This window comes from Nesoenas mayeri (assembly GCF_963082525.1).
Source record: "Nesoenas mayeri genome assembly, chromosome: 21".
Taxonomy (NCBI): Eukaryota; Metazoa; Chordata; class Aves; order Columbiformes; family Columbidae; genus Nesoenas; species Nesoenas mayeri.
The window spans coordinates 7,671,579-7,695,221 of record NC_137571.1 but is presented as its reverse complement, the minus strand read 5'-3'; the positions used below and the strand labels follow the sequence as shown (position 1 = coordinate 7,695,221).

At 48.1% G+C, this 23,643-nt stretch overlaps 2 protein-coding genes and 1 long non-coding RNA gene across 12 annotated transcripts; 1 reads left to right on the top strand and 2 right to left on the bottom strand.

The window, feature by feature from the left end:
• Positions 1-206: 206 nt before the first annotated feature.
• On the top strand, positions 207-4,513 carry RPA2 (replication protein A2). Of its 3 annotated transcripts, XM_080357779.1 has the most exons (9): positions 265-416; positions 598-701; positions 780-881; positions 955-1,068; positions 1,919-1,993; positions 2,560-2,673; positions 2,972-3,082; positions 3,255-3,349; positions 3,880-4,513. In XM_080357779.1, exons 1-9 carry the CDS (start codon positions 401-403, stop codon positions 3,962-3,964), a joined length of 816 nt encoding a protein of 271 aa, XP_080213905.1. In that variant the 5' UTR covers positions 265-400; the 3' UTR covers positions 3,965-4,513. The 3 variants fall into 3 exon arrangements, with proteins under 3 accessions (XP_080213904.1, XP_080213906.1, XP_080213905.1); XM_080357778.1 differs by having other exon boundaries at positions 207-416; positions 780-1,068; XM_080357780.1 differs by lacking the exons at positions 3,255-3,349; positions 3,880-4,513 and having other exon boundaries at positions 207-416; positions 780-1,068; positions 2,918-3,040.
• LOC308048571 lies at positions 2,055-7,705 on the bottom strand. The gene is made up of 6 exons (XR_013923152.1): positions 7,510-7,705; positions 7,057-7,128; positions 6,575-6,633; positions 6,121-6,207; positions 5,340-5,539; positions 2,055-2,074 (listed from the first exon to the last, which is right to left on the bottom strand). It is a non-coding gene; the product is annotated as an uncharacterized lncRNA (long non-coding RNA).
• Positions 7,706-10,381: 2,676 nt separating this feature from the next.
• Positions 10,382-23,372, bottom strand: TRNAU1AP (tRNA selenocysteine 1 associated protein 1). 8 transcript variants are annotated; one of them, XR_013923144.1, is made up of 11 exons: positions 23,215-23,372; positions 19,542-19,639; positions 18,833-18,932; positions 17,575-17,627; positions 16,704-16,835; positions 16,278-16,397; positions 14,671-14,833; positions 14,259-14,292; positions 12,811-13,057; positions 11,200-11,368; positions 10,382-10,573 (listed from the first exon to the last, which is right to left on the bottom strand). XR_013923144.1 is itself a non-coding variant. In XM_080357702.1 (9 exons), exons 1-9 carry the CDS (start codon positions 23,239-23,241, stop codon positions 12,921-12,923), a joined length of 864 nt encoding a protein of 287 aa, XP_080213828.1. In that variant the 5' UTR covers positions 23,242-23,372; the 3' UTR covers positions 11,660-12,920. The 8 variants fall into 8 exon arrangements, 1 of the variants encoding a protein (XP_080213828.1); XR_013923148.1 differs by having other exon boundaries at positions 19,542-19,834; positions 23,215-23,338; XR_013923150.1 differs by lacking the exon at positions 23,215-23,372 and adding an exon at positions 19,752-19,771.
• Between the last annotated feature and the right edge of the window lie 271 nt (positions 23,373-23,643).

The following is a 23,643-nucleotide window of genomic DNA, read 5'->3' as shown; positions in this document are numbered from 1 at the left end:
TCCCGCCCATCCGCTCTCGGCCCCGCCCATCCGTCTCTCGGTCCCGCCCCTCCACCGCCGGCCCCGCCCATCCGTCTCTCGGCCCCGCCCATCCGTCTCTCGGCCCCGCCCCTCCGCCGCCGCCACCGCCCATCCGCTCTCGGCCCCGCCCATCCGTCTCTAGGCCCCGCCCCTCCGCCGCCCGGATCCGCCCCTCCGCAGCCTTCCTCACCGCAGCGCCCACACTCAAAATGGCGCCTTCCGCCCCCCCGCGGCCTCCTCGTATTGGAAGGAACTGGAAGACGGAGAGCCGCGATTGGCTGCCGGCCAGCAGAGCAACGTCCACGGATTGGGCGAAAGCCGGCGGCGCGGGGAGAGGCGGTGCGCGCGGGCTGGCTGGGACCCCCGTTCGGCCGGCGCCATGTGGAGCGGACACGGTGCGGGCCGGGCCGGGCCGGGCCGGGCCGGGCTGGGCTGGGCTGAGGGCGGCGCGGGGCGTCCGAGCCCGCCGGAGACGGCGGGTCCGTGGCCGGCGCCTCGCACTGTGATGGCGGAGGCGTTGGGGCCGGAGGGCGCGTCCCCGCCGCCGCGTCACGGGCTCTCCCTCTTCCCGCTCAGGTACCTTCGATGGCGGGTACGGCAGCTCGGGCCCCGCGGGCGGGTACGTGCAGTCCCCGGGGGGCTTCGGCTCCCCCGCTGGCACCCAGGGGGAGAAGAAGCAGGTAAGGCCGGGAGCGCGCCGGGGCCGGGGCGGGGCCGGGCGCTCCCCGCGGCGCTGACGGCCCCGCCGGCCCTCGCAGCGGATCCGCTCGCAGAGCATCCTGCCCTGCACCGTGTCGCAGCTGCTGGCGGCCGAGCACGCGGAGGAGACGTTCCGGATCCGGGACACCGAGATCTCCCAGGTGCGCCCGGGGACGCGGCGGCGGGGAAACTCCTCCCGGTTTCCGAGGGTGGACGTGTCTTTTCCCTCTGCAGGTCACCATCGTGGGGCTCATTCGGCACGCCGAGAAAGCGCCGACAAACGTTCTCTACAAAGTGGACGACATGACGGCGGCTCCGATGGACGTCAGGCAGTGGGTCGACACCGATGTAAGCACCAGGTTCCTTATGGACGTGCTCAATTTTGAGGGAGAACTTCTCAGAGCAGCCACAACTTCTTGATAACTGTTTTAGGAATAACACGCCTCTGCAGGCCAAGGGAGGTGCAGCCGCAGCAGAGACCACCAGTATGGTTTATGACTTTTCTCCTGTTTTGTAATTCATATGTGGTTCCACAATAATTTGAATACTTTTTTAGACTTTAGCTGCTGAAGCTCAACAGTTAATTCATAACTGAACTGAGGGGTGCGTGCTCAGTATCTTTGTCTAGGACAAGAGAAAACGGCCTCAAGTTGCGCCAGGGGAGGTTTAGATTGCATATTAGGAAAAAATTCTTCATGGAAAGGGTTGTCAGGCATTGGAACTGGCTGCCCAGGGCGGTGGTGGAGTCACCAGCCCTGGAGGGGTTTAAAAGGCATTTATGTGGGGTTCTTGGGGACGTGAGTTAGTGCTGGAGTTGGGTTATGGCCAGACTTGATGATCCTGAGGGTCTCTTCCAACCGAAATGATTGTATGATTCTATGAAATACGAGGAGAGGGAGTGAACAGAGGTGTTTCTGTGTGGCCAAGTGATTAAGGCAAAGCCGTGTACCAATGGATATTGTCTTGTTTTTTGATGCATGCTGATAATTTTCACTGCTAGTATAGAAGGCCTGTGAAACTAGCCCATGTTATTTTTCTCTATTTTCCATTTACCGTTATGTCTACCTAACTGCTCTTGCTGGACGCAGGAATGCATGTTGTTTGTCTTTGCTTGAGATAAGCCTCTTTTCCTAAGTCATTTATTGTGATAATTGAGAAATGAAAGTGTGCATCAGCAAAACTTTCCTTTCTCCATTAGGAGGCAGGTAGTGAGAACGTTGTGGTGCCTCCAGGAACTTACGTAAAAATAGCTGGTCATGTCCGGTCGTTCCAGGTAAGATCGTGGTGTGAAGGGTCGGTGTTGGTGGGCTCCCTGTAGAATATCCCCTTAGTTGTGGTCTTTGCTCATCCTTTCCTGTGGGCAAATCCTCAAATTATTTTTGCCAGGGCTGTACTTAATAACACTTTAACTGTTCTTAAATGCAAAGGACAGGGGACCCACTTAAAATGCTGTTCTGCATTGGCACGTTGCTCGTGGCAGAACAGACCACTGGCTACCAGCGTCTTGGGTGTTTGAGCTGTAGAGCTGCGAAGAGGTTCTGTATATTATCACGAGCTTATTATGTGATCCAGTTGCCTCACAACTAAATATTCTAACTATAAATATTTGAAGAAATATTCAAATAATGGTGCATACATTAAAGCAAAGTGCAATTATTTACCAGAAAGAGAAGTTACCCTGTTTGCATTGTCTTACAAAATCACATATGAAAATGTAAGTCAGAAAACGTTGGATTAGTTCTATGCAAACAAGCTCCTACCACCGCTGTCCCTGTTGCTGGAGAGGACGGTTGGGCTGGCTGTTAAACATGTTGCTGTGATGTTATTTTTTTCTGATAGAATAAGAAAAGCTTGGTGGCATTTAAGATCATGCCTCTGGAAAACATGAATGAGTTCACCTCACACATACTAGAGATTGTCCACGCACATATGGTCCTCAGGAAAAGTCATATGGTACGTACTTGAAGATCCTGATTGCATCTTGGTCCTTACTGGGTTACCGGTTATCTCCCAAAGAGAGAGGCTTCTTGGTTTGTTGCAGAAACTGTATATGAGTTGTGGGGCTGCAAAGCCTGAAGCTGTTGAAGAGCTTCGGTGAAGATGTGACAGGAATCCTGGCTTCCCTGGGGAGGCTGCGGTGCATTTCAGCTGTTTATTTTGGGGAATCAACTTCTAATTACTGTCTTTCTGAAATAAGACCTAGTCTGTGATGCCATGTGTCACCGCAGCGTTCTTATTCTCGTGACTGCAGCCAGCATCGAGAGCCCCTCAGTCGTTTTCCTCTGCTGGGACGGTTGACGTGGAGGGCTATGGAGGAGGCAGCAGCCTGGCCGTGAATGGACTCACAGCCCATCAGAGCCAGGTGGGTAGGAGCAGCTTCTCCAGGAACATGGCAGATGCTGCTGCAGCATCATGTGTGACAGAGAAGTGCAAGCTCAGTTACTCTAAAAAAGACATAGTTCTTCCTCGACCTTGCTGTCCATTGGTGTCGGAAAAGCTTGGCTATGTACTAACGGTGGTTCTTGCTTTTCCAGGTGCTGAACTTGATTAAAAACTGCCCTGTCCCCGAAGGGATGAGCCTGCAAGAGTTGAAGCTTCAGCTCCAAAATATGAGCATGTCAACAATCAAGTAAGTTTGTAGAAACAAGGGATGTTGTGGAAATCCAGATGGTCCTTCCTGGAGTCTGATAAAAGACAGAGGAAAACAGCGGACAACCCTGGATCTTTACTTCTTCAACATTGCCAGTAATTTCACATGTTCCCAGTAGGCAGCGAGCCAGAGCTTCTGGAGTCTGTAGCCACTTAGAATGAGCCATTGCCAGTGGAAGGGGTGATAAAAGCTTCACTGCCTGTTTTCAAAACAAGCTGTTGAGCAGTTCAGTAGCAAAGCAGGAGGTACCTGGCAGTCCTGCGGTGCCTCCAGTATTTTCTTCTTTTCAAGGACAACCCTGCTCTTTGCCCACTAGTCAAGATAGAACAGACCGTTTCTCCTTTGCTGTTTCTTGTTTTTTTAAGCCTCAGGGAGAAGTTACATTGAATTCCAAAGACAGTAATTAATACAGGAGGGAACAGCAGGGATGGGGTCTATAAATGGGAAATCCCCGAGAGAAAGGTGTTGATAGGAACTACTTAGCAATTGTTTGTGTTTTTTCTTCTAAGGCAAGCTGTTGAATTCCTCAGCAGTGAGGGACACATCTACTCCACTGTGGATGACGATCACTACAAGTCCACAGATACCGAGTGAAGAGACTTCCAGAGGGATTTAGTTCTAAGCAAATGCTTGTCTGTGTATCGAGTTACCCTGCCAAGCTTTGCAACGCGGACGGTGGTCTTTGCTCTTTCTAGCCTATGAAGGTCCTGGTTACTCTGCGAGTGCCTCCTTGGAATTCAAGGACAAGCAGAAAGTCTCTTAACTGGACTCAATTAAATGCTGTGATGATGTGACTGAAAGCATAAACAGCCATAAGAAAACTGAACTCCTCAAAGCTTCAGAGCCTTGAGTTTGGTTTTGTGTCCTCAGAGGGTGCCTGTGTTAGAAAGGAGAACCTCTTTCTAATACTGTCCTGGGCCAATTGTCTTTTGTTTCTAGAGCTGTTTCTCCTAACTCAACTTTTCATTCCACTTAATTCAAAGTGGGGTAGCAAAGGGTAGTATTCCACTCATGTACAGTAATCATGAATAGATTTTTAATTGGTTTAGTTTATGCATTTAAATTTATATTCGTACTAGGAGGTGATCTTGTTACCAGAGCTTTTGAACGTTTCCAATAAAGTTTAACTGCGGGAGTCTTGCACGTGTGTGGTTCAAGAGGCTTTTCTTCTGGAAGATTTTTTTTTCTTTAAACTATTTTTCAAGCATGAGAGAGAAAAACGCTAAGTCAGGAAGCAGTAGGGTTGATACTAGTGATGTATCTGGGTGGAGGTAACAGATTTGCATCTCCTGTCACCATCCCTGGAGGGGTTGAACAGACAACAGAGATGAGGTTCTCAGGGATAAGGGTTAGTGCCAGGGTTGGGTTATGTTTTGACTTTATCTTCAGGGTCTCTTCCAACCAAAATGACTCAGTGATCCTAAACAGGGAACAATCCAAGTTACTCCCTCATGCTTTACTTAAGCCACAGTCCAGCAATGAGTTTTTCCCCCTGGAGAAGGAAAAACTGGATTCTGGGGTGACTTAAGCACCTGTTGGCCTTGCCACTGTGGTGGGTCTCTTGGTTGAAGCCTTGTACATCATACGAAGCCACAGAGAAAGGCTGAGAGAGTTGGGATGGTCCAGGCTGGAGAAGGCTTTGGGGAGACCTTACATAGAAAATGGAGAGGTGTTTGAATCAAGCTGAGCTTGAATGGACAGAGTCCGACAGGGCGTGGCGGCCCAGGAGGGCTCAACATAGCCTGGCAGAGCCCACAGGGCCCTGCAGGGCACAAAGGAGACCCAGAGCTCGGGACAGGGCCCAACGGTGACCTCCAGAGCTCGACAGAGCCCTCCAGGACTCAGCGGAGGAGAGGCACCCAAAACCTCAGGTGGAAGAAGCTGCTCGCGTTTCATGAGTCAAGTTTCATCCACATCACCCGGCAGGATGAGGATCCTCAGCACCACCCACCCCTGAGGGCCAACATACCCAAACATGAGCACAGGAGACTCCGCAAGAGTTTCAAGTGATTGTGTTTATTCATCCTGACAGTCTTCTCAAGAGAAAACTCCACAGAATGGATGATTCTTCCATCCCAAGTGTTTAAGAAAGCGCTGGAGAAGGACAAAGTCATCCGCTGCAGCACCAAAACCCTCAGGGAGCGGCTCATCTCAGCTCCACACTCAGACCTGTAGAGGGGATAAAAAAATACAATCCAGTCTGAACAAGGAGCAGCTTGACTCAGTTTTGATTCAGGTTTCACCTGGGTTAAGGAATTCCACGCCAATGCCTCTCCCTGCAATATTATTTTGGCTGGTTCCTGCCTGGCCTCAGCCCCATATCCGCAGGATTCATCCAACAGTCTCCAGAGAAAGGAGTCATCACGGACCAGGCTGCGCTCAGAGGGCACTGATGCTCTGCCCTACAAATAGCCTACCCAATTAAGAACCTTTCCAATGAATCTATCATTACTAATATCAGGCATTGGAACAGGCTGCCCAGGGCACTGGTGGAGTCACCATCCCTGGAGGGGTTGAACAGACCAGAGATGAGTTTCTCAGGACACGGGGTAGTGCCAGGGGTGGGGTAACGGCTGGACTCAATCTTAAAGGTCTTCTCCAACCTAAATGATTCTACAATTCCCCTACGAAGCCCAGACTATGGGCTGGCCACTCCCAGCACAGGCATCTTGAACTCTCCTTTGTCCTCCGGGACCCGAGAGATCCCACTCAAAACACCCACCACCCGGCAGTTACATAAAGACACTCACGTGCTTCCCCTGCGATTCAGGCCTTAAGGAAACGGAATCCACTGGGGGCTCATGAGCTCTCGGCTTTTTCCACTAAGCGAGTAATTCCTGAAAAAACACAGAGCTCCTAGTAAGTATCTGGAGTCAATGGGCTACTGTTCACCAGGAATCAACGCACCAGATCCAGCCAAGCAAACACCGGCCTGCAAATCTTCATAGCACCTCCACACCCAACCTTTATGCTGCCTCGAGTGGGAGTTGCGCTCCCATCCCAGCCTTCCCGCAGGAGCGAGGCCAGCATAGACTGTCTCCAAACTGGCCCTTCTCACAGCAGGACTGCACCAGCAAAGAGATCAAGACCAGTCTGGATCTTATTTTTCCTCCTTTTTTGACCACAAGATCGGTACTCAGATCTGATGGGAAAGGGATCTGGAGGGACGAGCCACGGCGCTGCAACACGGGGCTACGTTCTCACCTCGCGTCTGTCAGGTGGAAAGGCCATGGGCTGAGCGAGCTCCAGAACATCAAGCGACCCTGGAACACATCACGAACACCCAAATGTCAGCAGCAAGCTCACCAGAACAAGTCACCCACACAGCCCACTCTAGAACCACGGCACCTTGGAGGAATCGACACCCTAATTCCTGAAAATATATATAGGAGGGGCGAGTGACAGCAACGGGCAGAAGAGGCCCAGCAGTCAAAGACCTTCCCGTTGCTCTTGCATGTAGTTGGAGACCTGAGGCTACTGCAGGGAGCCACAGCTCTTGGATAAACATGCAGAGTCATGGCCACCCTCGCCTGGGAAAGCTCCAGCACCACAGATGCAGCCGAAGCATCAATCGACCAAGGTCTGATTCCCAGTTCTGCCACCAGCCAGGTCCAGTGACACTGGAGAGATCAATTTATTTTATTCCACATATGTGGAGATTTTAGAGCCTGAATCTCACATCTTACCTGCCCCACGCTGCCGAGCCGCGGCCATCACCAGCCGTCTCATGCACCATCATCACCTTTGATGCCAGGATGCTGCTGGGTAAAAGCAGAATCTTGAGCTTCAGGACATTTTTAAGATGGAAGAAGTATCTTAGAGCAGAAAAGCTGCAATATCCACCACCTCCCACCTTTGTACACCAATGTGGACCCCAGAAGCAGGTATCTGGCCTCCACACAGCCTCCCAGCCCATGTATTTTCCTGAAATGTTGCCGGACAGTTACAGAGGCTCAAACTGAGCGGCGACCGTCAAGGAAAAACCTTTTGCTCTCGGCTCCTTTTTGACCACATCTGCCACATCACCGAGACAGACGCAGCTTCGATAGGGCCGCCCAGGCCTGCACGGCGCCTCCGGCCCGCGGTCGCCTCTCCCGGGGTGGGTCTTTTTAAACTCATCCCGCTGCGAGGCCACTCACCCACGGCGGGCCCGGCATCCTCCCTACACGCCGGGCCAAGGCCCTCCCGCAGCCGCGCTGCCCCTCCGCAGCCCATCGGAGCGCCCCCGACCTGTCGCGTCGATGTGGCGGGGCCGAGCGGCGGGAGAAGCCCGGTAGAGGGCGGATGGCGGCGGATTGTCCCTGCACCGCTCGCCCCGCACGACCCCCCGGCCGCCATCACAGACAGAGGCAGAAGGCGGGCCGCAGTGACCCTTTATAGGGCAGCAAAGCGGGCGCTGATTGGCTGTTGGGGCTGCGTCCTCCCGCGGGGCCTTCTGGGAGTTGTGTTTGGCGCTGCCGGCGGCCGCGCCGCCATGTCCCCGCACTGCGCGGACGTTACCGCGCCCTCCTGCGGCTCCGGCGCGGCAGGCAGCGGGAATCGCACCCCAAGCGCCCCCGCCGTGATCTGCAGCCGCCCCATTTGCTCTGCAGGCTGCGCCACGCTCCCTCTCCCCACCCAAAATAATCTCCATATGGGACAAACCCCATTTCTCTCCTTTCTTCCCCAAAAAGTGGAGGTCAGGGGTTGCTCTTCAAAAAGATGAAGGCAACAGCCACGTTTTTCCCATTTGTTCCTCCTTTTTGGAAGGCAAGGGGGCACACCCCACCCTTGGGGAATGGAAATAAAGTTTCTCGGAAACAAAAGTGTTGCTGTCAAATAATACCTGTCCTGGCTCCTGATCCGTAGCCAAGGGAAAGGATTTCAAAAGAGCATTTTTCAGCGGGGTGGACGGGACTGCCGAAGTTTCTGCTGATGCTGAAGCTGTGGCCACTGTGAGAAATCAGGTTGAAAAACCCTCAACTGCTTCCTGCCCTGGCGACAGTGCAAAAGGGATGAGGAAAAACAATATTTAGTTTTTAATCTGTTCTGTGCAAAACTGACAATCAAAAAATTCACAGTGCTCAGGAATCACCCTTTCAAGCTGGTAACCCCACCACAAACATGGATTATTACCAAAAAAACAATCTCGATGCCTGTTTAAAGTAGAAGTCAGTCTGGAAATGAGCCTCAAAGCTTGCATGACCAAACTCTTCTGAAAACAGCCCCTGTGGCAGCTGAGGGGCCCGGTTAGAACGGCCCCGTCCTCCGCAGAGCCCACAGCTGCTCTGCCAAGCCGGGACGCGCCGCCCGGGCAGCCTGGACTCCCTCAGCACAGCAAACCTTGACCTCTCCCTGCCAGACCCCAGGGCAGCACAGAAACCAGGGGCTCCTTGTAACAAAAATCCCCAAAACAAACCCCTCCCCAAAAATTCAAACCTTGGTAAACACCAAGTGTTTGGGAAGAGAATCTTCCAAATGCTAAACAGGCAGAAACCCCAAAGAACAATACCAAAAACCGAATGATGCTCAGCAGACTTCAGCCCATCATGAGAAGATGGACAGAGAGAAGATGGAGCAGAGAAAAGCCCTTTGCGTGTCTGTGGTGCTCGACCACAAGGTCAGCGGAGCCCTGATGGCACCTGGGAGCATCACACCGGTCTGTTCCACATGCGGGACGGGGAGCGAACCCGGCAGAGGCTGCAGCTGCCCCCGCAGGAGAGGCGGGAGCAGGCAAACCGCAGGGAGCGCTCTGGAAAATACAGCAAGGAAAAGTATTAGTGAATGATCCGGGTGGGCTGCGGTACCTCAGGGATCCAACACGTGAGGGGACAAGCCGCAGCCACACAGAGATCTCCATCTATAGCATCGTAACTGTGTTATCTACCATTGGTTTGGCCCTGGAAATTTTACAACAAAAGCAGCACATTGAGAAAAACGGGGTGTGCACCAACCAGCACCCCAAAACCCTCCTTACAAACTGACTGTGCTTGGTAAAACCATTTTGATAACTTGAAAAAAACAACAGAGATATTTTCTGAAGAAATGCTCTCACCAGGCAAAGAGGTCAAGCGAGCTTTGTCAGAGCGGTATTTTCTGAACTAGGTCTATCAGTTTCTAAATGCAGCTGTTGCATTTAAAATTCATATCCTATCCTGATTTTGAATTAATTTCATGTCTAAACAAATCCCTAGTTAAATCCAGAAACTGGTGTATCCAGTATGCTGAACAAGATACGCTGGCAGATAACAAGGCTGGAAGGTAAAAATTCCTCCCAGATCTTGTTGTGCAGAAGCTGAGGATTAGCGAGGCAGTAACAAGAAACTGAGTACGTGAAGATCAAACATCTCCATTCCCCAAAAAGGATTCAGAGAAATACCTGAGGGTGTTTGGTGCTTCTCAGTGTGTGGGATATGAACCTGTCTCCTGAAACTGGTCCAAGAACAGGAATTTTCTCTAATCACACACAGAAAACATCATCGCCAGCCCCCGCCAGACCCCTCGACCCATACATGGGGCTGCACTGGCACAGACTCGCATTTGCTAAAGAAATGGCTTCAAACTCCTCATCCCGCTGGAAACCGGTCCGTATTTCTCACAGGCCACCCCGTCAAGCTTTTAATTAAACGCATGTTAACGGCAACAGGGAAGCCTGCAGCCTTGCAGTTTGACACTATGGAAGTTGCCGCTCCATGCCCAACAGGAATGACGCCCACATCTGTGCAGCTCTGCAGCTGGCTCAGCATTTGTCAGTCTGTGTAAATCAGACGGTAATCCCAGAGTCCCTGAATTTCCCAGCACTCTAAATTGGCTCGTGACAGCTTCGTCAAGAACGTTTGAGTCGTTTTTGTAATTGCTAGGAAATGTTGCATGCTGAAAGGCAGAACGCTCCATAATCCCTGTCACAGGTTTTGATGCAATTTTCAAGAATTACATAATCCCAGTCAGCTGTGTTATCATCTGCCTTGGATTTCTTGCCTTTAGCACATGAAGATAAAAGCAGAATTTACCTTACCACACGGAGTCCTTGTCTTTCATCTTGCGTTGTGCTAAATGGTAATTAATCAGGGCTTTCCCTGTAGCCATCCACGAGAAATAAAATCCCACATTCTGTTTATCTTGGATTCCAAAACGCAAACCCTACAAAATCCAGGTGACTGGCTGGTTTGTAGCTCCACATAAAAGTCTTCTCTGTGCTTCAGATGCTGCAATAGTGGCCGGGAGCTGAAAATGAACATTAATAAGTGATGCACAGAAAAAAATTCAGAGGGATTAACAGCTCAACAGCACATTAGCTGAGATTCTCCCAAGCAATCCCAAAAGGCTGGCTCACACATCAAGGGACCATGGCCTAAAGCCTCACATCAACCTCTCTCCTAAAAGGAAATGTTTGAGCTATTTTAAGCTCTGCAGCATCAGTAAAAACAAGCTGCAGTGGATCATCTTTGCTGGCCTCTCTACACCAAAAATCATCCTCTGCATAAGGGCTCAAGGGTCTCTACAAACATAGTTCTCCTGGACACCAGGGGATGCCACTTGTGATGGCTCAGACTCATCATTACTAGCTTTCTGCCACAAAAACAAAAGCCAAGAGCTGCGTGTTAGGAAATATTACACAGGGCAGCAACGCTGGCAAGCCTTAGAACAGCAGCATAAACTTAGAGTGATAAAGTGTGGCTTTAGGTCACCTCACGTAGCAAATGAGAAGGGCTGCATTATAAAAGCTAAAATTTGGGGGGATAGGGAAAGGCAGGTCAAAAAGAGGAGAATTCAATGGGAACACAGTAACAGAATAACTAGTCCAGAAAGCATTAAACAGCAGAACATAAAGAAATCCTTCTTTACATCACCTCTGAAACGCCGCTCCATGGAACAGGCACTTTTCAAGAAGCAGGACATCACCTGAGTGTCCAGCCCCACTGAACAGCTGCATCAGAAGGAAAAAAAGGCACTTTGCTCTCTTCCACCTCTCCGCTGCCTCCGAAACACAACCAGCACACGCAGGGAACATCCGTCTCCCTAAATTCAGAGGAACAGGGGGTTAGGACACTGTGAACAGCACAGTCAGACGCACAGGAGGAGAAAAAAATTCACAGCAGATCAGAATGCAGGGGGCCAGTAGTCCAGTCCCACTCATTCACAAATACGCTATTAACAAACCCGGCGTATGTCACCATTCCCCTCAAATTCACAGTACGTTCACCATTGCGGTTGATAAAAAGACGACAGACTGACAAGATATCATAATTATGGACACAAACAAAGGTGTGGTAGAAGTAGGCTTTATGAAAGTATTTAAATTTTGTGGCAAACCTCTGCATCAACATGGGCAGGGAGGCAATTAAACGCTTTGCAGTCGCAATTTCAGTTACCAAACTATTTCTGGGATAGACATTTATTACAGGTAGTTTATCTGTTCCTATTTCTCAAAGAGCTTAAGGCACAAAAGCCTGAAAAGGGCTTATAACACATACATAAGTGCTATTATTTTCACTGTCACCTCTAATGCAACATAATATTAGCTTAAATATATTGCTTGTCCATTCGGCTTATACAACATCCAGTAGAAAACCATTTTCCATGTCAGCAACAATTTGTTGCACAATATATCGATTAGATTGCTCTGACCCGTTTTTGCTGCAAGATCTTCAGTTTCACCATATTCCCTCTGACAGGACAGCGGAAGACGCTATGAAATCTGAACATCTCAGTGAGACTATCAAGGGGTGTCCACAAGGAAAAAAAAAGGCATGATACACAAAATAACATTTAAACAAAGTTGCTGGTAAAAATGTTTTAAACTGGTTGGCTGATGGGGATTATTTCTTCATACACAGATGGAGAGGAGAGGCAAATGTGCAAGAGACCACCGGGCAGAAAGCACCGGTTTGCAGTAGTTTCATAATGCTCCTTTCTGTCTTTTCTCTCCAAAACATTCTTCAGGTAGATTCCTTATGAACACCAAGCTACAAACTTGCCAGCTCAAGATCACATCTTGATTAAGGTTAAGCAGAACATAAACTTTCATCTACATGATTCTTTCCTGTGCTCAAGTTACAGCAACCTCACCCAGCCACTGAAAAAGCTTTTGAGACATTTTCGTGGTATCCAGCAATGATTTTTTTAAAATAACACATTCATGAGAGTTGGGTCAAATGACTGAAGACAATTAAATGGGCAGCAAAACAGAAGGATGGGCAGGAACCAAAATGCAAAGGGTAATTTTACTTAAAAGACCAACATTTTTATTGTACGTTGGAGTAGAGTCTTTCCCCTGTGCCATTTCATCTGAAGTTTATAAATTACAATTTCCAAGAAGAATTAAGAGTTCATTTCAAGACAAAAGGAATCAAACTGTTGCAGTTCTAACTTCCACCATGAATAGAAAGTACCATGATGCTCCTACAATACTCATTCCGTACAGGAAAGGCCACAGTCCTCCTGTACTTTGAGTACCAGACCTGGGTGGAGAAAAGGGCCACCCCCGACTGCTGCGAGATCCGGGTGCAGCACGACGGTCCGGAGCACGCTGGCGGCTTTGTCACCCAGACGCAGCGCCTCAGCAACGAGGCTATAAGACGGCTGGAATCTCTGACGAGACAGTGTCCAAAGGCTGCCAATGACAGTCCATCAAGGCATCGTAGAGCTCTTCGCTCTGTTCCATAAACTGTTTATTTGCTTCGTGCACGTCCAGCTGAGGTGTCGGATCTAAAGGTGGAAAGATAGACACGAATAGTTAACACATCAAATGTATCAGGAAAAAACCTCACCCTGTAAACATTTTAGTTTTATTATAGAATTATAGAATCATTTTGGTTGTAAGAGACCCTCAAGATCATAGAGTCCAACCGTTACCCCACCCCCGGCACCAACCCACGTCCCTGCGAACCTCATCTCCGTCTGTCCAACCCTCCAGGGATGGTGACTCCACCACCGCCCTGGTGGAGCCTGTTCAATGCCCAACAACCCTTTCCAGGAAGAAATTTTTCCTAATATCCAACCTGAACCTCCCCTGGCGCAACTTGAGGCCATTTCCTCTCATCCTATCACTTGCTACTTGAGAGAAGAGACCAAAACAAATATGGGGGGAGTCACAAAACATTCCCAGCACTTGCCCAATCATGAACCTGACCAGGTCAGCCCTAGTAAATCTTCCTGCAAAGGGATAAGAAATAACTACATCCTAATACATCCCTCTTTGCAGCGGTGATTGTCCCCATAGCAGAGTCAACAGAGAGAACGCATACCTGCACCTCGCAGCCCAGGGGAGCCACCTAAACTGCCCAAGAAGGTGGGTTGGCACTAAGGCACCGGACTGCGAAGTGGAGGAGTGGAGACGCAGGCACACGTTCCATTCTGCTACCTCCACTACGGGACCAGAGTGGATGGTTGGGGACGGTAGATCCTACGCTGCTGCAACAAGAGTCACCAGAGCTTGTCTGCCAAAGCCGCAAACACCTCAAAGCAGTTCACAGTTAGTAACCGAAGTGTCAGCAACACCCAGTGAATTACATACAAATATATCCCTTATTTTACAGTTGAAAGAGATGTTTGTGAAGTACTTTGGAGCTGGATACAACTCTGCCGCTACCAATGCACACATTTGGCAATAATCAACTCATCATACTCCCCAAACCACTTGTAGGCTGTAAAGCTCACCTAGTAACACCCACAACCTACAGCTCAGGTTATCAATTAGTTTCAGTCCTGAGAAGCTTCAGGCTAGGAACAGCAGCTATAAAATAAGGATGCTATTGCACTAGGTGATTGTGACCCACTAATCTTCTCAGACCTCAGATTTACCCAAAGATAAAGGTATATTATACACTGCAATTAAGGGTCAATTTGAGAAAGACTATCTCTAATCAGTGCAGAACAACGACTTCGATATCAAATTAAAGAAACATACCTTCCAACGCATCCTCACCAACTTCTTCATATGTCTGCAAGGAAAAAATAAACATTAGGACAGCAGATATTTATATTTTCTTTTATAAATATCATCTGTTGATTACTGCTGTCATATACTGACTTCTATATCTAAGTGATTATAACAGAATTCTTCTTGTATAAGCCCCATGTTCCTCTCCCAACAGACTCCACAGGGGAAATCCCACACAACTTTTAACAGAGGCAGCAGTTCTTCAATAACCCCCACCCCAAGGCAAGATACATACCAGGCTCTGCTAATTAGTTTTGTTTCCTCATCAAGCAGTTCCAGTAAGACCCCAGAAGTTGACAAGAAAATGTGTTTATCACCCTTTTTTTTAAGCTTCATTGTGTTTCTGTACTGACAGAGAAAGGACACCGTGTTCTCCTACCTGCATTGTGCTCTGCGTGTAGCCGTACTGCGGGTAGCTGTAGCTGTAACTGCCCGTGTTCTGGTCATAGCCCCACTGGGCGTAGTAGTTGTGATATTGTTGGTAATATTGGTTATAATTATAGTTGTACATCTGATTATACTCCATTGATTTCACACGATTACTTTAAAAAATAAAGCAGGAATAAGTTGCAAATAAGGCAGAAGAATTACAAACAAATAAGAAAAAAAACAGTAGAAGAGCTTGAGATAAAATATGGTACATAGACAAGGCTTAGTCTAACATGCAAATTTCAGTCTTTACAATACATTCACTATTTACTGCAGCAGTATTTATCATTTGCTTACATTTGCAGAAAGAAATAAGTGGTTTAAATTTAACGCCCTTTCCTGTATTCGTATTCACCTTCATTAATAAAGATTGCTTCCAATCTTTATGAGTTAATTTAGTTTCACTTCCTGGCTTTGGGAAGGAGAGTTCAGGACTGTGAGCCTCAGCTTAGAACAATCCTGAACCAGGATCCAGATTCTGGGGTCCCTTTTTCCTTCTGATAAATAGGATGAAGTTAAGTACTCTGCAGCTTCCTGACACAAGGTATTGAGTTTGCTTTACATAAAGAGCTAAAGACTTCGAGCCTTGGAAAAGAACTGGGGTTTGCCTTACTAAAAATGGACAAAAACCTCTTCCTTCTGCCACAGACACCCAACCAACAACTGGCTGTCCCCATCCCCACTGAACTGGGTGGTCTCCAATGCATAGTTGGAAGAGCTCACGAAGTAAAAAGGACTACAAGTAATTAAAGAAATACACTGAAATAGCCTGTGAGCTGAGCAAAATTCCCATTCCTTGCCATAAAGTGGCAGCATTCCCAAGGAACTGGGAATCTCACCTATCAGCAAGATTTGAAGTAATGAGATGACAAATATTGTTTGGAAATGAAAATGTCACACATCAAGCTATGTCTAATGATGAAATTAGTGAGAAGTAGGAAGAAGGAAACAATCTTCTCACCATGATACACCCCTTTTTCCTGCTTTTCTCTTCCTTATCCCCCCAAGACTTCTGAGGTTACTGAAAATCTAAATATTATTCAAATAGGGAGCAATTACTATTATTCATATTACCCTAGTGCTATGAGCCCCAAGTCAGACCAGGATCTCATTGTATCAGGTTCTGAACAAACACAGAAAAAAAAGTTAATCTCTGCCCCAAAAGACTTATATTTAGTAGACATTATAATAGAATTAGCAAGGTAATTGAGCTTTGTGATCCAGAAATCAATAAGCAGATTCAGACTACTTCAATTTAATGCAAAGGAACACATACTTTAAAAATAATAATATTTAAATACAGTGTGTGTACATGTGTGTGTATTTAATAATGTATACAATTAAAAACAGTGTAAAATGCTTAGTCTTGATCTCATGTCATATTTTTTTTAAATTCCTGTACATTCTGATTCTCCAGCTACTTTGCTATATTTGTGAGTATTCCTTCACTTTATGATGGAAACATCCAGGAAATGCACCCAAACCACTAAAAGACATTTATAAATACATGTGATTTCACATCATCTGATACAAACGCCTGGCTGCACTTATACTCACGCTTTTGGTATAGCCACACTCAAGCGTACAGGTTTAGAGCCCAACCCCACAGCTCCTTGACACTCTGTCAGCGCCCTTTTCTGTTCCAGTTCGTCCGTGAATTTCACGAAGCCATAACCTCTGCAGAGATACAGGGTAACTCATATAAAACAAGAACAAAAAGCCATGCCACTTTAAAAAAAATATTTACAGTGAAGTCAAAATTCGTTTTGAAAAACACAGTAAATGAAACACTTTTGCTGGGGCTGTCCCTGCTTTTAGTAATGGCTCTCCTTGCATCTCTGAGTATTGAAAATTCTACTGTTTCATGGTCGCTGTGCCCCAGGCGGCCTCCAACCACTACATCTCCCCACCAGCCCTTCTCTGTTTGTGAACAGTAGGTCCATTGTTGCAGTGAAGTGAAAGAATGAATAAAAGATGACTTACCTGGATACTCCTGCCTGGTCCAAAACAACTTTTCCACCTCTACATGATGGATAAACTTTAACAAAAAATTCATATAACATGCCATCATCCACATCAGGAGTCAAGTCTCCCACAAAAAGTGAATATTCTGGACTAAAGAAATCAAAAGAAAACTTCTTGAGCACAATCATACAAGAGAAAGGTCTGCTGAGTAACAGCGAACAATTTCCAACATATTGTTCTTAAATTATATGAATTAGGATACATAGATGCTAGAAAGTTTAAATATCTCAAAAGACACTCCTGACAATCTGGTGTGCCAAAGGTAAAGCATAAAACCAAGAGGCAGCCTAAGTTATCCTCCCTCTGCTAAAGACAAGCTGCTGGAATCAGAAAGGTTATGCTATCCATCTGTATTTTCAGAGTAAAAAGAACTGCTAAGAATTAGTTACCAAATGTAAATCTCATTCTTGTCCCTGTCTGTTGTGCCTTGATTCTAATCTAAAAAGATTTTTAAAAAGATCTATAATCATCTAAAATAAAAATATAATTGCTGGAATATGACTAACTCTAATAACCTGCAGGACTGTGCTGCTTTCACCCTTTTACACACCTGCCCAAACTGGTGTTATTGTTACTTTGACTGTGTGAGCATTTCTGGGCAGGCGTTACGAAAGGGACTTGCGTTTTTAATTACGGGCTTTAGTTATCTGGCACTGCTGGACGAAATGGTACAAATCTCATGAGTGCTCTCCTATGCAAATTTTCTAGCTGTATGTCTCACCAAGCTGTTATGAATTTGTAGTTTTATATGTTTTGAATCCTCTTTGCAAGGTAATTGATAAAGAGACGTTAAGGAGGCAAAACTAATACTTGAATATTGAGTGTTTACCTGTTATCGGGTTGTTTTCCATACGTTGCATAATTCAATTTAAATCGCTTTGCCTGAAACAAGGCAAAAATGAATCCATACATACATTCAAATGTGCTCATTTAGTAAGATCTAAAACTAAGGTTTTTCTGAAAGCCTGACCTGCCATTGAACACTGGAGGCCTCCCTAAACTTTGCACCTGGTTTTCTTTTTAAACAAGTTTCCCAGGAACCCACATTTGTGCCCCTTGGCACATCTGGAACTTCCCACCCCCAGCCTACCAGGGTTCAGCAACTTGTATTTAAAAGTAAATAAAAGAGTGAGCTACATTCGGTTTTCTGCAAACAAGAGAAAAAATATCTAAACACAAGAGATGAGCTGGACAGCTGCCTGCTCAGTGCACGGATTCAGGCTGCCCATGCTGGACCTCTGTAATTCTCTCCATGTGTTATATAAATCAATTAAATCATTGAATTAATTCAACCAGTTTACCTTCCTATAGCAGACTGTAACCCAGATTATTCTAGAGCTGCTGTGTGAACCAGTCACCCCAGTGACTGCAGCCAACTCCTGTGGGTACAAGGGACAGCTGTGTCCGCCGTCCCATTTTAATCTACCACACACTCGAGTCAACATCCTAAAATTAGCCTCTATGACCATTCCTCCTCTTCTTCCTAACTACACAGCTTTTATGTATCCGAGACATTTGTTACGTGTTGCAATTATACCACGGACTAGCTCTTTCTCCACTGCAAATGGGTTTTAATAACTTTTGTTTGCTAAGGGCCCAGAATAATGTAAGGCATAAAAGTCATGTTTCTCTTGCAAATCAAAGTTGCTCAAAACCCAGTGAGAACTTGCAAGTTCATCCTGTACATCTATAACAACATACACATTGTAACAAATTAATGTGGAACTACAAATGAAGAGAGAGGGAAGGATGGTGGTGGGTATAGTTAATGTATCTCTTCCTTGTTCTTCTCTGCTTTCTCATTAGTCCAACTTTGCTAACAGTAGAAAGGCTCAGAAATAAAAAGAAAACCACCTCACATTTCTGCACCTGGATTTTATCCAGACATTCACACAGAAATGAGTATTTTTCCAACAATTTTCTGAGCAAGAACATTAATAGTTTTATGTTTATTAATGAAACTCTAGAGAGAAGAAGGATCCCAGTGTGCCAACTACAAATTTGTCTGCAATCATTCAAAATACAGATTCTACAATATCTATTCCTTCCCAGTTTTGCTTCCCAACTGGCTGATTTCACTTACTTACCGGTGTAGCACCAGGAAGCGGTTTTCCATTGATTTTGTGTAAACATTTCTCTGCAGTAGCTAGATCTGCAAATTCTACAAAGCAATAGCCTGCTGGAATTCTGAACATAGACACAGAGAGAAAGATTTCAGATTTAAAACACATTTGAGGAGGAATATTATATTTTTATATAACTAGTAGGGAATTTGCTATAGTTGCAATACTCAGAACAACTTCTTTTTCATAGTATAAACATTAGCTACCAAAAAGAAGCTGGGAAAGTCATCTTGGCTCTTAAGCAACAGCTCCTACTTACCAGTAAGTCATGTCAACATAACATAGAAAATAGTTGTGGTCACAATTCTTTTACTTCTTACTTTCACTGACTGTATAAATTTCACACTCAAATTTAAACAATTGAAAACTGAAATTATGACATTTACAAGAACAAGAAACTATTCTGCCTATGCTCACTCCTTTTATTCCAAATGAATTCAAAGGGCCCTCATATGGCTCCTTCTAAAGTCAAACTTCCCTTGGTTTGTTGATGAGGAGGTCGAAGAGCCAATTGTCCTCTCCATTGCTATTACCAATACACTCGTACCGTAGGCAGCAATGGCAAAAAGCTCAAAGGGAAGATCATTGTAATATGGGCAGGACCAAAGTGATGCCACGCAGAGGGCAAAGGGTTCAATCCAAATGCAAACTGAGAACAAGCATAAACAGTTACCCTGTCAACCTGTTTCGAATGATTTTTACACTCAGTACAAGCTCTCCCATGGTGGCAAAAGCTCTTGAAACAAAGTTTTCATCCATATATGGCTCCAGCTATAAAAGCAAAAAAAAAAAAAAAAAAGTTAGACCAAGGCATCTACAAATAGGAGAAAATATGTGTCAATGTCACCCTAAGCAGTTAAAACATGATTGAGAAGTATTTTACCCTTACACTTCAAAAAGAAGACTCATTTAAGAGGGTCGATGCCACTCAAAACCAGCAGGCATGCATGAACCAGGCTCAACAGTCTGCAAAGTGGAACCCAAGAGACAGCATGAATTTCAGAGAACAGGGAGCTTTCACAGAAGGACAAAAGCCACTCAGAAACATACAGCAACAAACAGAGCGGTCACTACACAGAGCAGGGGACAAGGAGATGGCAGGCTCCTCCTCTGTCCGCACAGGGAGGTTGGGCCAGCACTATCAGTACGCGAGGTGGGGCACAGCCTGCGGTGCTGCGACGCTGAGTACCACAGCCCCCACTGAGCTGGGCAGGGACCTGCAGAGCTGTGTCCGCTGCAAGTAACTGCGGAGCAGGGCAGCGCTTGGAGGGGAAACCTCGACTCACGTCCCGCAGTAGGTCTGTGACTTGTGCTGCAGGTGGGTGCACTGACCGTGTCCATGTCACAGGTGAGAGGGTGGCAGTGTGTATGTCAGAGTGTATGCGAAGTGCAGGGCAGCGGTGCTGTGGATTTAAAACAAAGTATGAAACAGCATCGCGATTTGCACCAAATCTGTGATGGACTGAGACAAAAGGATGAAACAGAAAGTAGAGGAGGGAACTAACTGAAATGCAGGTTTTGTGCAATACATAGACTGATTGGGAGCACTGCAGGTGACAGCTAACACAAGGCTGGGGTGTGGGATATATATACCTATATCTCCACATATATCCGTATATACACCTGCGTAAGACAGATGGCCTCGTGGTAACTGACAACTCTCGAGCATGTTTGTGTGTCTGTCAGGTACCAGGTGGCTCTGTCACTTGTGTGTGTGACAGAAGGCGGGGACTGGTGTAGTATGCAAGAGCAGGTGACCATATTGCACTCGCACATGCAAAAGGAGGTGTGAGCGCAGAGCAGAAAGGGCTCTGTCACCTGTGTCAGAAGCAGGAGGTGGCACTATTCTGTACAGTTGTGCCTGTGGTGTGTGTGTGCAGGAAAGCCAGACTTGTAACAGCAACAGGTAACTGTCGCTTGGAGCTGTAAGTGTGTGTTTCAAAGAGCTTGTGAGAGAGCTAACTGAAAAAGAAGATGACCTTATGGTGGAAAGGTGGTAAATGATAACTCTTTGTGTGGGTAAAGAGAAAAGAGACTCTACAGAGCATGTCTGCAGGAGTGGCAGGGAGCAGAAGACTCCCTGATTTGTCAGTGTTTGTGTACAATGCAACGGCAAACTTGTTGTGCATGTACAAGAGAAAAGCTGTGAGTGGGATCCTCAGTGATGTGCTGGGTTGTGTGTGCACACGTCTGAGAGAGGCTGAGGAAGACTATAAGATGCATGCGAATGTGCAAACAGGACTGTGCAACGTGCTGGTGTGAGTCTGTAAGAAAGTGGCTGGAGAAAGATGTACATGGAAGTTAACTGGCAACATGGGAACTGTGATACACTGGTGTAACTGCATGTGCACGTCTGTATGTATGTGCAGGTGTATACAAGCATGTGGCAGGCAGCAAGGACACTATGGTACAGCAGTGGGATTGCATATGGGACTATGTAAAAGTGGCAGCGAATGCAGACACTACAATACAGCATAAGCACATTTGGGCGTGTGCGTGGGTGGCAAACCACAATATGCTGGGTGTGAGTACACATCTGCATGTATGAAAGTGTGTGTGTACAGCAGCAAGAAGGGACACAAGTGCACAAGTATGAGGAGGCGTGCAAAGGGCAGACAACAAGGGGCATCATCTGAGTGTGCCCACAGTGAGCAGGTGAGCAGACAGTGAGAGGCACCCGCAGGTGAAGGAGTGAGTGTGAGCGTGCTGCCAGGCTTACATGCAAGCAGGAATGATGGAAACACTGGGGTGAGTAAGTGCTTAGGAGTGTCTGTGCACGCAGGAGAGTGCAAATCCTTATAGGCGTGTGAGGGCATCTACATGTGTGCACGGCCAGCAGTGAGGGATGTTCTTAGGTGCCTACAAGCGTGCGAGCACAAGCATAAGTGCCTACAAGTGTGAGCACAAGCATGTCAGCCTAGTAGCATGAGTGCAAGCATGAGTAAGTGCCTTAGAGCCTCTGCCTGTGAGCATGTAAGTGCCTAAATAAACCCTAACAGCGTGTGAGTGTACAGGCTAATGAGTGTGTAAAGGAGTGTGTAACAGAGCATAGGCAGGGAAACGTGGGGACATGTCAGTGCCCATGAGCGTGCCTGCCCACTAGCGTGAGCACAGGCAGCAGGGGACACTGGTGTCAGTGCCACAAGTGTGCCTGTCACCCTGGCAGCGGGCAGGTAAGGGGGGTCACGCAGCGGGGTGTGTGTGTCTGACTGTGTCTGTGAGCACATAACTGCTCACAAACACACCTGCTGGGCTGGGGTTGGCATCTCTGAGTGTGTGTTCATGTGTCAGTGTGTGTCAGACTGCATGAGCCTGACAGAGTGCAAAGGAGTGCGTGTGGGACAGTGTCAGCTCGAGAGTTAGTGTGTATGTGGCTGTGTCAATGTGTGAAGGTGTTGGTGTGAGCGTGTCAGTCAATTAGTTTGAGGGTGTCAGTCAGTCAGTGTGAGGGGGTCAGTCAGTCAGTGTGAGGGAGTCAGTCAGTCAGTGTGAGGGGGTCAGTCAGTCAGTCAGTGTGAGGGGGTCAGTCAGTCAGTCAGTGTCAGTCAGTCAGTGTGAGGGGGTCAGTCAGTCAGTCAGTGTCAGTCAGTGTGAGGGGGTCAGTCACTCAGTCAGTGTCAGTCAGTCAGTGTGAGGGGGTCAGTCAGTCAGTCAGTGTCAGTCAGTGTGAGGGAGTCAGTCACTCAGTCAGTGTCAGTCAGTCAGTGTGAGGGGGTCAGTCAGTCAGTCAGTGTCAGTCAGTCAGTGTGAGGGGGTCAGTCAGTGTCAGTCAGTCAGTGTGAGGGGGTCAGTCAGTCAGTCAGTGTCAGTCAGTCAGTGTGAGGGGGTCAGTCAGTGTCAGTCAGTGTGAGGGGGTCAGCCAGCCAGTCAGTGTCAGTCAGTCAGTGTGAGGGGGTCAGTCACTCAGTCAGTGTCAGTCAGTCAGTGTGAGGGGGTCAGTCAGTCAGTCAGTGTCAGTCAGTGTGAGGGGGTCAGTCACTCAGTCAGTGTCAGTCAGTCAGTGTGAGGGGGTCAGTCAGTCAGTCAGTGTCAGTCAGTCAGTGTGAGGGGGTCAGTCAGTGTCAGTCAGTCAGTGTGAGGGGGTCAGTCAGTCAGTCAGTGTCAGTCAGTCAGTGTGAGGGGGTCAGTCAGTGTCAGTCAGTGTGAGGGGGTCAGCCAGCCAGTCAGTGTCAGTCAGTCAGTGTGAGGGGGTCAGTCACTCAGTCAGTGTCAGTCAGTCAGTGCGCCCCAGCCCGCGGTCGCCCCAGGCCCAGCCGCCCCAGCCACTGACCTCCCGCCTCCCGCCCGCCAGGCCGCCCCGGCGCCCGCCTCACAAAGCCCCGCGCGGGTCCCGGCCGGACACTCACGTCCCCCATCCATAGGCTGGCGGCCATGCTGCTCCCGCAGGCCCCGGGGCGGCCTCAGCAGGGCCGTGGCTTTCGCCTCCCGGCTCGGCCCCGCCGCTGCCAGCGCCGCCTCACGCCGAGCCCAGGCCCGCTCCGCCGCCGCGCTACCCCGCCGCCTCCTCCGCGGCGCCCGGCGGGCGGACAGAGCGGCGGCCCCGCCGCCACGGGCGCCCCGGCCCGCGGCAGCGCCCCCTGCCGGCAGGAGGAACGACAGCGGCGCAGGCAGGGCGCGGGGGCGGGGCGGGAGGGAGGGCGCACGGTGGGAACGGGTGTGAGGAGGGGAAGAGGGCTGGGGATGTTTGCGGAGGTTTGGGGCGGCGGGAGGAGGTCGTTTTGGGGTTCTTAAAGGAGGCTTGCGGTGTGTGGAGGTGGTTGGGGGTGTGGTGGGGT

Excerpts from the sequence above, each read along its gene's own strand:
- RPA2 (XM_080357778.1), top strand. The coding sequence starts at position 231 with ATGGCGCCTTCCGCCCCCCCGCGGCCTCCTCGTATTGGAAGGAACTGG. Across the intron at positions 702-779 it reads CCCAGGGGGAGAAGAAGCAG|CGGATCCGCTCGCAGAGCAT; the intron begins GTAAGGCCGGGA and ends CGGCCCTCGCAG. Across the intron at positions 2,674-2,971 it reads TCCTCAGGAAAAGTCATATG|CCAGCATCGAGAGCCCCTCA; the intron begins GTACGTACTTGA and ends TCGTGACTGCAG.
- TRNAU1AP (XM_080357702.1), bottom strand. The coding sequence starts at position 23,241 with ATGGCCGCCAGCCTATGGATGGGGGAC. Across the intron at positions 17,628-18,832 it reads CGCTTCCTGGTGCTACACCG|GCAAAGCGATTTAAATTGAA; the intron begins GTAAGTAAGTGA and ends GCCTTGTTTCAG. Across the intron at positions 14,293-14,670 it reads ACACGCAGAGCACAATGCAG|ACATATGAAGAAGTTGGTGA; the intron begins GTAGGAGAACAC and ends TTTTCCTTGCAG.